The sequence below is a fragment of the Hippopotamus amphibius genome, chromosome 4 (assembly GCF_030028045.1).
Source record: "Hippopotamus amphibius kiboko isolate mHipAmp2 chromosome 4, mHipAmp2.hap2, whole genome shotgun sequence".
NCBI lineage: Eukaryota > Metazoa > Chordata > Mammalia > Artiodactyla > Hippopotamidae > Hippopotamus > Hippopotamus amphibius.
Window position 1 is genome coordinate 116,656,237 of NC_080189.1, and position 15,567 is coordinate 116,671,803.

General features: G+C 43.0%; 1 protein-coding gene across 3 annotated transcripts in view; it reads left to right on the forward strand.

The window, feature by feature from the left end:
- Positions 1–15,567, forward strand: part of CDC123 (cell division cycle 123) — a 77,852-nt gene that overhangs the window by 45,317 nt on the left and 16,968 nt on the right. For 2 of the 3 annotated variants that reach the window (XR_009053033.1, XR_009053032.1), the window contains exons 13-15: positions 216–358; positions 1,977–3,180; positions 13,585–13,764. Coding sequence is in view for 1 of the 3 variants with exons in the window: in XM_057730255.1 (XP_057586238.1) it covers positions 216–242 (27 nt within the window). In the remaining 2 variants the exon portion in view is untranslated. Of the gene's footprint in view, positions 1–215; positions 493–1,976; positions 3,181–13,584; positions 13,765–15,567 lie in introns of those variants that run through there. The other variant, XM_057730255.1, reaches the window with a different exon arrangement.

The window sequence follows — 15,567 nt, forward strand, 5'->3', positions numbered from 1 at the left end:
TATTCAAATATCTTGAGGATAATGTGCCCAGGAGCCAAAGTGATAAACTGCTTTAATGAACTACTTAAGGTATGTTTTTCCATGCTAATTTTCAACCGCATCTTTTGCCAGGGGCCTCTAGGAAATTATACTTGCCGACAGGAAAAGCGATCTTGGCTGAACAAATATCCCAATTAGAATGTGCTATTCTAATGCGTCTCGGTTTCCTTTGACAGAAAAGGAATCAGCAAGAGGATGACTGATTCGTGTGCTAGAGTTCAAGGCCAAGTCACAGAGGAAACCACCGCTGCTTCTGGAGGCCGTGCACAGTTCACAGCCTCCTGTGGACCCGGTCGGGGGGGTGGGGGGCAGCGTGGAGGTCAGTGGCTTTTTATATTCACGTATAAAGCAGGGGGAAATGGAGGGACTTTGCTACTTGTAAAGATAACACAATAAATAGATCTTAAACATAGGAAACCATCCTGTTCTCATGATAAAATACTTTCTATGAAATACCTGTTCTTTTAGCTCAGTCTATTTATATTTATCTCTTTCTTGTGCTATTTTTTTATACCCCTCAGGTAGCTGGGCAAGTTTATATTTGTTATACAGAAATGGGTTCTTTCTTTATCATTACTTTTCCATTGGAAAAATAGAACCTTATATTACCATGGAAAATATTTTTCCTACTTTGAGGATTTTCATATAATTTTTTTATCAGTTTGGCTTATGTTTGGGTATAGTTAGAATAATACAGACTTCTCAAACTGTCAGCCATGAAAATTTCAGTAGACTACAACCACCTTAATATATATCAGTAAAACTATCACAGATTTAAGTATAATTCAGCTTTTTAAACAATTTGGGGGGAGGTAGATTCACTTTTTTAGGCCACCGTTGTAATTATTCTTCAGTGTCCTGACTGATGATGATATATCAGTGATATCTGATTTACTCAGCACTTACTAAATGCCAAGACACTCTGCTATGTGCCCTTGTGTGTTATTTTGCATCACGGAGCAATTTAAGGAAACAGACATTACGGTTTCCCAAGGTGTCTATCTAATGTGATATCAAAGAACATTTTACTAGTCAGAGGTATGTTTCTCAGCATCAGAAAGCATGTGCTCCCATAGAAAGACGCGGAGAGAAGTAGGGCGAAATCTCTCCTTTCTGTGTAGTGAAGGCAGATTACATGCAATGATGGAAGATATTTCTTGTTAGGTTATCTCAAACTCTAGCATGCTGTGTGGTTTCTCCGTTACAATCATTTGATATTAGTGTTTTAAACATGAAGTACAAAGATCAGGTGTATCAAATGCCATTTCTGAAGCCAACTGTTTGAGGTATAAGTGCTTCCAAAATATTTTTGCTTTTTAAATGGCTCACGGGTGTCTGTTAGCTCATGATGGAGGGATTTACCCTTGTGAGTTGATTTCATCTTAGCTCTGAAGCTGGCTTCACCAAGATGGCATTTGACCAGTCAAAAAAAGGAAGTGTATTTGATTCCAACTGAAAAAGTGCAGACTATATATAATAAAAAGACTCAAGCAAAATTTAGCAAACAGTTTATTAAAAAGGACAATTCTTGGTGTAAAACTCATTAAATTTTTACTTTAATTTTTCTGAGGCTGTGATTGAGTTGAACTCTCACTTCCCTTTTAAAAATGTGATTTTGGTACATTGTTTCAGTAGTATATTTAGTCCTAGTGGATTTTCTTGGTGTTACTATTAAATATAGGATAACATGCAGGAAATAGTCTCCTAAATTTAGATGTCATTTATGCCTGCCTAAAGATTAGTTTTTGAATTATCTTTTTATTATTTTGGCATTATCTTTGCTTTCTTTGAGGTATCTCAGGTTTGCGCTTGAATTTAGAGAGTGGATACACGTGTGATTCCTTAGTCTGGTTCTGAAATCCTGCCTTCTGGGAGAGAAGACATTACAGCTGTTGATTTTGACAGGTTGGGATAAACATGTTTACTTTGTCCTGCAGGTGGTGGCATATAGCACAAGCCTCCCCAACAGCAGACTCTGCCAGAAGTTCTGTTTAAGGAAGTATCATTTTGATTTGCATTTTCTGAGTTCAGAGATCTTTCCCCTCTGCTCAGCCGTTTCTCTTTTTGGCAATTGACGATCACGTCTGTTAAAAAGCAGACAAAGCTTGGGTGACTGAGTTCTTTGGCTTAAATTTGTTTTCTTACCTATAAATTGGGAGAATAATAATCATAAAGCCATACCTCTGTTAAATGAGACATAAAGCTTTTCATGCAGTGCCTCGTATGCAAGCCCCCGAGAAACGGTAGCTGTTATTACCGTCCTGCTCTGCAGACCTCTAAGTTTTTCTTAATGAAACCAAGGAAATTTTGAGTGGAAAGGGACTTCAGAGATCATTCAGCCCAGTTTCTTTTCCTTTTTCCCTCCTTCCCTTCCCTCTTTTTTCCTTCCTTCCTTCTTTCTTTGAACAGAAAACCTCTCAGAGGAATTAAGACTCGTCCAAAATTGTAGCAGAATCAGAACCACAAAAGGACCCCTAGTCTAATGCTGTTCTCTAAGGATTTTAAGCCTAACATTTTTTGTAGATAAGTTTCAACCAGGACAAATTATTATTTTAATGCTAGAATTTTCAAAAAAAGAATTGTTTTTTAGATAAAAGTAAGTACAGATTCATTTCACACATTTGTGTGCAGAGGAATTAAATAAGATTAAATACAGAGAAATTAAATGAAGGAATAACTGTCTTTGAAAGATTTAATTAAATTTCCTGCTTGTATTAACTAGGCTGATCTTGAGGGGCTACTTAGCCATCTTTAAACATTTTAAAGACAGAATTCCTGTTTAACTAAACGTTTTATTCATGTGTTGCCTTGGCTCATAGAAAACAGGTTCAGTAATTGTGCTAAGAAAATAGTGATAAACTCACCCTCTATATGCACTGCAGGTCTAGTATGTATACACATTAAGAAGAGGCTTGAGGAATGGCAGTGTAAGACCTAGTAACAAAAAAGTGGTTGAAGCAGCAGCTAAATTCCCCATGTTATGGGGTCGGGCAGTGAATCTGGCATTAATTACCTGAAGAGAGAATGTGTTCAAATGTGTCCTTTTTTTTTTTTTTTTTTTTTTTAACCAGGAAAAACCAAAATAAAACAACCCTTCTAAATACATATAGACAGGAAAACTAACTGAGGTGGAGCATTAAGGTAAGGATGCTGAGGCAGTGACTCATTCATCTGGCAGATACTTTTCGGGTCCAGGACAGTGTTAGATGCCATGTGTACATCTTGAATGTCCTGTCTTCAGGGACCTAACAGGGTACAGGACATCGTGATAGACTCATACATAAAGAAGCAGGGTTTAATGAGTTGGAGCAACTTGAAGACCACTGTGGGTGCAGGAAGAGCGGGCAGGGCCTTGTCCAGGTGCGATGTCGGGATTTCATTCTCAGATGAGGCGGGAGGCCATCGGGAGGTTTAAGCAAAGGAGAGATGTAATGTAATTTAGGGCTTTGAAGTTTTACTCTGGTTTCTGTGCAGGAAGCAGAGCGATCAGTTGGGAGACAATGACCAGTGGTGGTCAGGGTGGCCCCCACTGCAGGGGAGTGGTCTGGGGGGAGGCACTGTGAGGACATGAGGTGCAAAGATTGGGGATACGGCCAAGGGGAAGCCCTGACAGGATGTAGGGCATGAAGGAAAAGGAGGGTTTGAGCTGGCGGATGGAGGTGAGGCAGTTTTCTAAGAATGAGAAGAAATACGAGAGGAAGTCAAGACTTTGGTGTAGGACGTGAAGAATGTAAGATTCTGGTGACTTACCAAGTAAAGATGTCGAGAGACAGTTGGACAACAATTGGAACTTGGGGACTTCTTGGTGGTCCATTGGTTAGGACTCGGCACTTCCACTGCCATGGCCCGGTTTCAGTCCCTGGTTGGGGAACTAAGATCCCGCAAGCCACACAGTGTGGCCAAAAATAAACAAACAAACAAACAAACAAAAAAACAATTAGAACTTATGTGGGACAGTAGGAGCAGTTCAGAAGGCCTGGCAAATCGGAAAAGAAAGCCAGGGGATGGCTTTATGTCCAGCTATGTGGACACTGCTAAGAAGTTAGATAAGGCAACAAAAAAAAGTTTTTATATAGTATGGGTTAAAATCTTTTAATTTGTTGAAATACGTAATGTGGGCATTTAATGTGAATTTAAACTGGTTATTCTTACTGATTTTTGTGTCTAAAGTACAAACCTTTCTTTGCACCACAGAAGTTAATATTTAGCAAAATAATTATTTTGAGATTCTTTAATTGATCATTTAATTTTGTTAAGGTCTCAGTATGAACTAAGATGACATAAATTGCGCTTTCTGCGTTGCTGACTTTATTGACTGTTGGACACTCACATTTAATGGGTAGTGTTCTAGGGCAGATTATCTCACCATGCATTTATGGACTTTTAATCAAGGAAGGACTTAAACTGAATTTCTCCTACTAGTTACAAGTGTTTTCCCCTCCGCCTTGAAAAAAAATCTGTAAAGTGCCAGCACTAATTTTGGAACAAGGCAAGCAGCTGGGGAGTCAGCCGCCCATAGTGTGTGAACAGTCATTGGGGAACTGAGTTGAAATAACCTAATACCCTTCCGAATAAGCATGAGGAGAAATGGATTTCTTTGAGAATCTGGTGAAAGCTGTAGGCTCACCTGAGGAAAATCTTTACACACAGTTTGAAGGGGTCGTAGACCTCAGATTAAGACCCCTGCACTAAAGCCTTGTGGGATCAGATTAGAAGCCAAAGCTGCACGTGTAAGAATGGAGCTATTTCATAGCATGCCTCCGAGTAGTGCACACACCGCTTCACTTTAACTCAAGTAGTTTCCAAATGTCGTTTCTGTAATTAATTCATTTATAGTACATGCCCCTCAGACTGTCAGCTCTCAGCAAACTGCGTGTTAGAATTCCACCAGAGAAGCAGAACTAGTGTGAGATATGTACGTACATATATGTGTATATAGGAGGGTGAGTCAAAAATTATCCGCACTCCGGTTATATTAAAATGTCTGTAATTCTACAGCCAGAGTGTGGATAATTTTTGACTCACTCTTGTATAAAATCTCCCTACTACGTGTGTATGTATATTTGTACACTTGTTATACATGCCTCTGTGTGTGTGTGTAAATAAGGGATTTGTTACATGGGATTGATTTATTCAGTTGAGGTGGGCTGGCTGCACAAGTCTGAAACCTTAGGGCAGGCTGGGACTCCAGGCGTGGGATGAAACTGTTGTCCACAGGTGGAATTCAGTGTCTCTCTCGGGGAAGCCTCAGCCCTGCTTTCAAAGCCCTCCAACTGATGAAGTCAGGCCCAGCAGGATACTCTCACTTTCATTCCATCTACAAAATTCCCTTCATAGCAGGACCTAGGTTAGTATTTGAATAACCAGGTTGACACAAGACACCACAGACTGGGGACTTCCCTGGTGGTGCAGTGGTTAAGAATCCACCTGCCAATGCAGGGGACATGGGTTCAATCCCTGGTCTGGGAAGATCCCACATGCTGCAGAGCAACTAAGCCCGTGCACCACAACTATTGAGCCTGTGCTCTAGAGCCCGTGAGCCACAGCTATTGAGCACTTGTGCTGCAACTACTGAAGCTCACACACCTAGAGCCCGTGCTCCACAACAAGAGAAGCCACCGCAGTGAGGAGCCTGCGCACCACAATGAAGAGTAGGCCCTGCTCACCGCAACTAGAGAAAGCTTGTGTGCAGCAATGAAGACCCAACACAACTGATAAATTTATATTAAAAAAACAAAAAAAGACACCACAGACTGGAAAGAAGGTCCCCTTGTACTTACAGAAGCTAGTTCTGGTAATGGATTATTTCAAGAGTAACTGTGACTAATTCTGATTGTTTTAAAAGGTGCAGACTGATTATTCACAGGAATGGGTGTTACCCTTGAAAGCAGGTGCTTTAGGGATGAGGGTACACTTATTTTTGTGATGTTGCCACCACTCCAAAACCTTTTCTTGAATCTTCTTGAAAGTGCCTTTAGATCCATTTATAAGCCACAGAAGAAAATCTATCTTACAATCCACCTGTAGACTGTTTTATAATCTGTCCTAATTTATTCAGTACCTTGTTTTTTGATTGGAACTGATACACACTTCCATATCACGTTTCTCTCTTATGCATGAGACTTGGTTCAGAATTCTTCCAAAATTCACGTCAGCTTCAAGAAGCGCTAATCCATTTTATGTGCTGTTAGGACATTAATCTTCCGAAGCACAGTTCTGCTCATTCTAATGCTTAAAGCCTTTCAGAGGTTTCCTATTTCCTAGAAGTGGAAGTGCTGACTTCTCTCAGGCAGGCGTTCAGAGCCCTGAGCAGCGTCGGCCCAAGTCTGTCTCTGCGGCCCAGTTCCATTCCCACCGGCACACACTGTTCTCCAGCCGACCCCGGTCACTTGCGGGAGCCGAGGACATCTTCATCTTTCTCACCTGTGCCTCTGGCTGTGCTTCACCTCCGCTCACACCCTGCACCATCTTCTGGTTGCTAAAAGCCAGCCTTCAAGGCCTAGCTCAAGTGGCACAGAGTCCTTTCTGTTGGTGCTGCAATCTGTCTGCTAACCACGAACTTATGGTGAGACTGGTGTCCCAGCTTTGCCCTCGCAGCGCGTGGTGTGGTGCCCTCCTGGGGCCGAATGAATGTGATCTTGCATCAGGGACAGGTTGTGACGCAGAAGCAATTCAAGACGAGTCCCCCAAACACTTTGGAGCACGGCAGCATCACCAAAATTAACTCATCATTTTCAAAGTCCACAGTTCGACTAACGTAGCACTCAGTTACATACGTTCATCTGTGCTTTATGTTCACATTATGGAATCACTACTTGAAAAAGTTATTAAAGAGCTCTTGGTGGGAATTCCCTGGTAGTCCAGTGGTTAGGACTCTGTGCTCTCACTGCCAAGGGCGAGGGTTTGATCCCTAGTCAGGGAACTAAGATCTCACAAGCTGCGAGGCATGGCCAAAAATAAAAAGAAGGAGTTCTTGTCTTTAACTGAACCGAACCATCCAAAGTCTGTTGCCGATACCTTATCCCACAGCTGTCGTGATGGAATATGTACTCCCTTTTCATCTGGGAATAAACCCCTACTGATTGCTCTTGCCTGGTGTTCTAAAAAAATTCTGTGGAACCTCAGTCTGCTCTGCCTGCCTGCCTTTCATCTTTTCAGACCTTCCCCCCACCCCAGTGCAGCAAGTATAGTCTCCATCCGAGGCAGGCACAGACAGGACCACTGCCCAGGATGCGCTGCCTTCCTTACGTGTCCAAATCACTCCAAATGATACTCTTCAGAGGTAGTTCTGGTTTGGTTTGGTTTTGCATTTAAGTGGAAAAGTGGCTCTTCTGTTATTGCATCTCAGCATAGCCTTCTCACGTGGACCCCAGAGCCTGGCAGCCTGCATTGGGATTGGCTTTGTCCTGGGCATGGTATTACATCCCTCTGGCCCTGTGTTTCCTCATCTGTAGAACAGAGATGGCAATATTCCCTGTGTCACAGGGCTGCTGCCAAAAGTCAGTGTAGGAGGGACTTCCCTGGTGGTGCAGTGGTTAAGACTCTGCACTCCCAATGCGGGGGGGCCCGGGTTCGATCCCTGGTCAGGGAACTAGATCCCATGTGCCGCAGCTAAGAGTTCAAATGCCACAACTAAGATCCCGTGTAACCAAATAAATAAAATAAATATTAAAAAGAAAAATGTCCATGTAAAAAGAAAAAAGTTTTTGGCATCATAGTGAATGCTCGGTAAACATAAACTCTTACCTACCACGTTATGTCATTACCGTGGTGTGATTTCAATGAGCTGTCCACCTCTGTGATAGAACAGTGTGTCCCGCCTTCTGCTTTCCTCTGTGTTAGTAGGGAGGAGGGTTCTAATGGCAGATCCCTCTTGTGCTTATTTTCCCCATCCTACGTGCATACCAGGCCTCTGCTCTGCCACAACATTGCCTGTAGTGGAACCAACATTCACCCCAAGACTCACTCTTCCTGCCCAAGATACGGTGTGCACCTTTCCAGAGCCACTCCACTTGACTTGGGACCAGGAGAGAGCAGCCTGCAGGTAGATGCTTAAAAATAAATCCAGTATATCAGGAATGCTTCGAATCCAGTTATATTAAAGCAGTAGATGGGGGACTGAAAAAAAAAATGCATCCGTTCAGGAGACACAAGAAATGACCAATCTCGTAATAAAAAAAATTATAGGTTAGGGAATGCCAGATGCTTGATGTAAATTACCTGACTTTTAATTCTATAGCTGTATGAATTAAGCAGTAATTCCCCCCATTTTACAGAAGGTGAATTTGCAGCTCAGATAATTTGCTCTAGATAACAAGCAGTAAATTACAGAGATGGGATTCAAACCCAGTTACATCCAAGCTCAAAGCTTACGCTTTTCACCCTATATATCAAAAACCTCAGAAGACTTCAGAAATCACAGAAGAATAACCTGAAATCTGTGCAGGTTTATGTGGACTGTATTCAGTTAGTATGTGGCCCTTTCAATTTTCCCTGCAAGTAAAACACATATAGCCTTCTCGAAAAAGTCTGGTGGAGGCCACGCGTCCAAGTGGTTCCTATTTTTGTGAACTGCAGACCAAGTACAGGACAAATTTGGAAGCATAGAAAATAAAACTTGAAACCTCCTTCCTGCTTGGAGAACAGACTTCTTTCATCGTCGCATTTCAAGAGTTAACGATTCTCTCACCGTTCCAGTCACCACCCGCTTAAGCCAGTCACGTTGTTTCACTTTAGTTCCACAGTGGGATTCCAAGAGGCCAACCTTTCCTCCTGTGGCCCCGGCCCCGGAGAGCCTTCCAGAGAGCGTGTGCCTCTGCTCCGGGCTCCCCTGCGCACCCTCTGCTTTGCACTGGTGCTGCAGTTGGGTGACGACACTCGTGGCCCCTGTGTGTGTGTTTAGCCTGTGCCCTCAGTCAAGCTCTTGGCCTCATGGGGTCCCTCCTGCTAAAGCAGGAGTGGAGCCGCACGGCTGGGCACTGTGCCCTGGGCGTTCTTGCTCTGCATAGACTCTGATTGAATAGGTCACTCAGCTTTCATTATGTTTTGAGGAAAATAACTACAAATCTGAAAAAAAAATCCCTGAAAGCTTACATGTTGATGGGCAGATACACTTTGCTTGTCCTTCTTTACCCTGGAGTATAATAACCACAGTGCGTCTCTGAGGCTGCTGGGAAGAAACCCTCGGAGCGGCACAATGTTTTAGAAATTTCACCTGTCTTTGAGTCTTAGGTTGCTCTATTTTGTTTTTTTGTTTTTTTGAAAAAATTGAGTTTGCATGTCTGAAGATATTGTTATCCTGCCGTCACACTGGACTCACAACTCAATATGCGTAAACTTATAGGACACAAATTATTTTCAGTGATAACTTTCAAAGCATTGTTCCGTCGTCTTCTGACTTGTGACACACTGTTAGGAGGTTACCGAGGGATCTGATGCCCAGGGCTCCGTGGGATCTGCCGTCTGGCAGGTTGCTTTGTTTCTTTTCTCTGATTTCCTCTTCTCCTGATTCTTTGATGCCTTTAGTTTAGGTTTCTGAAAGCCCTGGATGGGTAGGAGGCAATAGTCCCTGACCTTGAGATTTACAATCCACTGGTGAAATACACACACGCACACGCACACACGCACACAAGTAGAATGTCTAAGATGTGTGGATACATGTATGTGTTGACAGGCAAACAACAATAAATAAAGATGTGCCTTGATTTATAGTTGGTTTTATAATGTAAAAAGTTTTTAAATTTTATAGAAATTTTATAAATTATAAGTTGCTTTAATATAGTTTGAGTTTATGAGAACAAGACTCTACAGTAAAAAAAAAATCCTCCCATTTTGTCCCATTATGCAAATACCTACCCACCAGATGGTGGGTCCTAAACACAGTGTGTCACATATCCATTTCCTTTAGTGCCACACAGCTCCATCTATACCAGGGTGACATCTGAGAGGTGAGAGAAGGGGGCTCGTGGAAGGGATTGTACTTGCTGTGTCAGATTTCCCTGACTCGGATGTGAGTGATTGTTGTGAGATTGGGAGACCCAGGGCACAAGAGGATCCTTTGTACGTGACAAAACTCCAAGATACAGGGATCTTTAAGGAAGACCTGTGTGCAAAGCCGCGGAAAGGCTTTGGCTCCCGCCTTCACACCCTGCATTTATTTGCAGTTCACGGGGCGCCTCACTGCGAAGAAGTTCAGCCGGTGATTTCTCCGAGCAGGTGAAGGCTTGTCTTCCTTTTGATGGCGGGACTTCTTGAGAAGGAGTAGGGCGGTCCCTAATCTCACTGAGTTCTTCCTAGTCACATGATTGCAGAACACCAGGCTGATAGGCACGGTTCCTTCTTCACCTCCCTCCCCACTGCGTGGCCTCCAATAAGGATGGGCAGTGGGGGTGGTGGGGAACAGGGGAAAAGCAGTGCAGATGTTATGTGTGCATGTGTGTACGCACACAGACACATACTCACATGTGTTAGTTTAAAATTGATTTGCTTGGGTAAGTGAGGCACCCCTTGAATCTGGTAGAAGGAAGTGGGCCAGTAACACAAAGGAGGGATCGTCAAACATGTAAGACGACAGCTCGAGGGAGGACTGGGGAGGTCCTGGCCTCTGTGGAAACTCCTCCGGGGAGTCATAATGTGTGAAAAATGTGGTTCTGGCCAGAACCCTGGAGTGTTTTTCTCCAAACCATCATTCCAGACTCACAATATTCACTCGATGAATAGTAGGTCTTCTCTTTTTTTCTTTCTTTCTTACTCTTTTCACACCCCTCTTCCCCCTTTCTTCCTCATGAGAAGTCATCTTGCTCAGCCACAGTTTATATGCAGGGCCCTTTGTTTAGGTGTGAGGAACAAGACAGGACAAGATCCAGCATCACACATATATTCTTGTGGGAAGAACTGACAGCTAATTCTTTCATGTCTATGAATTGCTTGGAGATGAAAAGTGTTGCATAAATACCAAGTAACATTATCGCTGTGAGGGCTGTTTGTTTTGAATCTGGTAAAAGGCGTTGATCTCTGGGTCCAATAGAAGCCCAAACTTCCACAGGCAGCATCTATATCTGTTTCTCTCACATATGAAAGAAACAGAGGCTCCTTTATGCATATTGGTTATACTGAGAGCACTGCAGTTTTTAGTTATTAAAAAAAAAAAGTGGTCACTCAAAGAGGACATTGTGTAGAGAGACAGGAAAGAAGGGATGGAGAAGCATGTTCTCAGATACTCTTGCAGGGCATCCGACATGAACTGGTAGGGGATATTGAGTTGGAGAAATACATGGAGCAGGAAGAGAGACGATATTTTAAACAGACACCTTAAAATCCAGTCCAGGGCAGAAGGGTCCCAGGCACCTCTGTCAGTGAGAAATGAAGGTGCAGGATGTCAGTGAGCTGCTTTCCATCACCGTTTGTTGTCATGAAGTTGTCTTCTTGGAAATAAAAATGAGAATCCTTGGGATGAGCCTTAGAAATGGAGAGAGACCCCAGGATGTGATACACTCACTTCTGGATTTTGAACGCAAAGCAAAGCTGTGCAAAATTTGAATAATGGGAAGGAATGCGGTCAATCAGTTAAGCAGGTTTAGTTGCAGAAACTGACTCTGGTTAACTACAGGCAAGAGGATGTAGTGGAAGGATGATTAACAGCAAAGCTGAGTAGACAGACCACAGGGAGGACAGAGACCCCAGCAATTTCACAGACCCAGTGGATAGTGTCACCAGGACTCAGCCACCAGAGAGGTTCTGGCCCCTGAACTGGTTACTCTGCCCGAGACTCACAATCCCAGGAGAGAGCGTCTGACTGGCCCAGCTTAGGGCAAAGGGCAACTGCTGCTAGTTTAAACAACGGGAACTATGGCTTTGTAGAAATTCAAAGGAGGAGGGGACAGAAGGCACAGTGGGTGAGGAAGGCCTCTGGGAAGAGGAGAGGTTGAATGTCGTACACTGGCCACATGTTTAAATAGTGGTTTGACACTCGAATGGGAGTGGGCAGGGCACATGATTGACAGTCCCAACCAGACCGCATGCCCTGGGAAGGGGACATTCTCCAAAGAGAAACTGAGGAACCAGCAAAGGGAGTGAATGCTGGATGATGCAAACAGATGTCTCTTCCAATGGGTGAGAAGAGAAAGAGGATGCAGGATGGAGACGTTCTGCAGAGATGCTTAAAATCCTCATTGTATATCCAGGACGTTTCCCAGAGGGCTCTGCCATGCCGAAGCCTCAGTTCCTACTCATCTCTTCTGTGTTCGTATCTCTTCTCTGTCATGTCCAGTTTCATACCCGGATGTCTACGTAGGTGTTCCAATTCCACCTGATTTAACTCTAGCCACCCAAAGCGTATGGGGCAGCTGTTACACACAAGACATGGTGCTAAGTGTGAATAAATAAGATGCTATCCCTGACTTTAGAAGGTTAAAATCTCATTGAGAAGCTCATGATCTAGAGTAATTCGTGCTCTTTACTCCACACCAACAATTTCTCATATTCATTAATTTTTTGTTAATAGTGTATCCCTAGACCATCAGCTTTGAAACCTTGGAGTCATTTACAGCTCAGCCTTTTCCTTCACCTGCCTTGCATATAATCTCTTTCCAGCTTGCCCACTTAGCAATTCCCCCGAATCCTTCCTTCCCGATCCTCACGCCCATTTCTGCATTTCTGTTTCAGTGCCACCACTTGGCAAAGTCCTCACCATCTTACACCTATTTTTTTTTTGTAATAACCAACCAGTTGAGCTTGCTGACTTGATTTCTGCATCCCTCCTGCCTTTCCTGTCTATATACAGGTTCCACAGGCCTGGCAATAATTTCACTCTGACCTCTCTGACCTTATTTTCCTTTACTTCTAAAACATACCCACAGTTCCAGGCCAGTCAGTCTTCTCACTGTCCTTCAGCTATACCAGGTTATTCTTGCTTCCATGCCCCTCACCTCCCTTCCTTCTTCTCACCTGGAAAGTCCTTTATCTCATTCATCCGTTGAAACCAGCGGTTCTCAGCCCTGGTTACATATTCACATTACCTGGAGAGGATAGGGATTTTTTTTGTTGTTGTTTTTTCTTTCTTTTAAAAATTACCAATGGAAAGGACCTAAGTATATCAATGAAGCTGATATATCTGGGGCTGCTGTATTTTTTTTTTAGAGCTCTTTATTGGAGTATAATTGTTTTACATTGTTGTGCCAGTTTCTGCTGTACAACAAAGTGAATCAGCTGTATTTATACATACATCCCCATATTCCCTCCCTCCCATGACTCCTTCCCACCCTCCCTATAGGTTTATATCTTAAGACAACATTTTAGTCTTCGGGGAAACTGGCTAATCTCAAACTGACCAGGCCCAACTTTATAGATATAATGCACTAGCTCAATTCAGGACAGTATTTTTTGATAAGACTTGAGGAGTAGAGTGTACCAATTAATCTACTTTTGTAACTCTTCTTACTTTTGGAACTAAAATTTTCCTAACAAATATCTGGTGAAAATAATGCAAGAACTTCCTTTACTTTCATAGAATTATACCCTGATTCTGAACTTCCTTCTCCTAATCAGGTGATGTTAGCAGCAGAGGTGTCGGGAGGAAGTCATGGAGGAAGAATCTTCAGATCATCAGATTTCGCAAAGATCTTTGTTCAGACCAATCTCCCTTTTCATCCTCTGACTCAGATGATGTATAGCCCTCAGAATTCGGATGATCTGTTTGGGGCTGGTGTATTTTTAATGCTCCCCCAGGTAATTCTGATGTGCTGCCAAAGTTTAGACTGGCTGTTTAAACCTCAGGCCTCATGCAAGTGTGCATAAACCAGTCCTGCTCCTGGGGGCCTCCTGCACCTTCTCAGCCACTGTGCATCCATCCCCGTCTTTCTCTGAACTTCTGAAAAACTGCAGTCCATTTGTCCAAACTAGCAGTTAATTCCCTACGTTATTGTATCAGTTCCTAGGTGTCTCTGGTATTTAGTTTATATTAAAGCACCTCAAAGGCAGGAATAAAAAGGCTTAGACAATTAGTAAGCTCTTGCAGATAATGAAATATAAAATAGATGGAAATAAATCCAGGAATGTTTTAAATGACTTTTGAGCGATAAAGTATGAAGTGTCGTGGGCTGAACTGTGTCCCCCCAAATTTCATCTCTTGAAGCCCTAACCCCCAGTACCTCAGAGTGGGACTGAACTTGGAGGTAGGGCCTTTAAAGAGGTTACCAAGTTAAAATGAGGCCGTTAGCATGGCCCTAATCCAATCTAACAGGTGTCCTTATAAGAAAAAGATATTTGAACACAGAGGAAAGACCGTGTGAGGACACAGCAAGAAGAACGCCTGTGAGCCAAGGGGAGCGGCCTCAGGAGAAACCAAACCTGCCAACAACTTGACCTTGGACTTCCAGCCTCCAGCACCATCAGAAAATTTGTTTCCACTGTTTAAGCCCCCCGTCTGTGCCACTTTGTTATGGCAGCCCTAGCAAACTCACGTATGAAGTAAAGGCATGGGCAAATTAAAATCCCGAGTTCAGGTAATATAACCTAAGTTATATTTAACAGGCTCTGAGCTGTCAGATACCGCTCATTAACAGAGACCACCGTAGGCGGTATCCTGGTGCACTCACTACTAAATGCTGGGGCGTCACCAAAAAGGGTCTTAGAAACACACAAGTGCACATGCGCACACCTACACCAGGGGTGGGGGGGGCTGTGTGCACAGTTCAGGGGAGCCCTTCAGAAGAAGGTGCAGGCCTTTCCTGACGGCAGCAGGATCTCTGTCTCCATTGCTGGCCTCGAGGGTTGGAGCCGCCATGAACCCTGGAGCCCCAGCACCACTTGGAAGCCGAACCTTCTCCAGACGAAGCTTCCAGGTGAGAAGTAGCCCAGCCAACACCTGCATCTCAGTCTTCCGATGCCCCGTGCAGAGAAGCCAGAAGGTACCTCTGATCGTCAGAAACTGTGAGACAAAACAACCATGTGTTGGTTTAAGCCATTAATTTGTCGGCAATGTTTTACATAGCAACAGAAAGCAAATACAGCAGTTATTTTCTAAATCTTGGGACATTACAGCTAAGGCCCATCATTTCAAGCCCAAAGGAAATTCGTTTTTGAACCTAAAAGTTAAAAGTGAGTACACCTTCACACACCCGAGAATAAATTTGTGGAAACTGTTGCCCAAAGAATTGACAGTTAAAAAGCAAATAGATTTTAGAAGGATGTCCATGAAATCATGGATGACCTTTTTAAAAAAATTAGAGCTTATTCTCTACCTGTTTCCAAAAATGATGTGAGGTGACATAAGGCATGTTTGATGACAAAAAGTCACATGGAAAATAATAAACCATGGGGGATGAGAAATATGCAATATCAAAAATCTTGGCAAATAGGATGGTGGTGGGATGAAGTGGGAGAATGGGTTTGACATATAATACGCTAATATGTGTAAAATAGATAACTAATAAAAAATTATTTTCAAAAACATAAAAAGAAAAAACCAAAAATCTTGGCTAAGTATCATAAGGAATTTAGCTTTGAACTTCTCAGAAGTCAAGATATTTT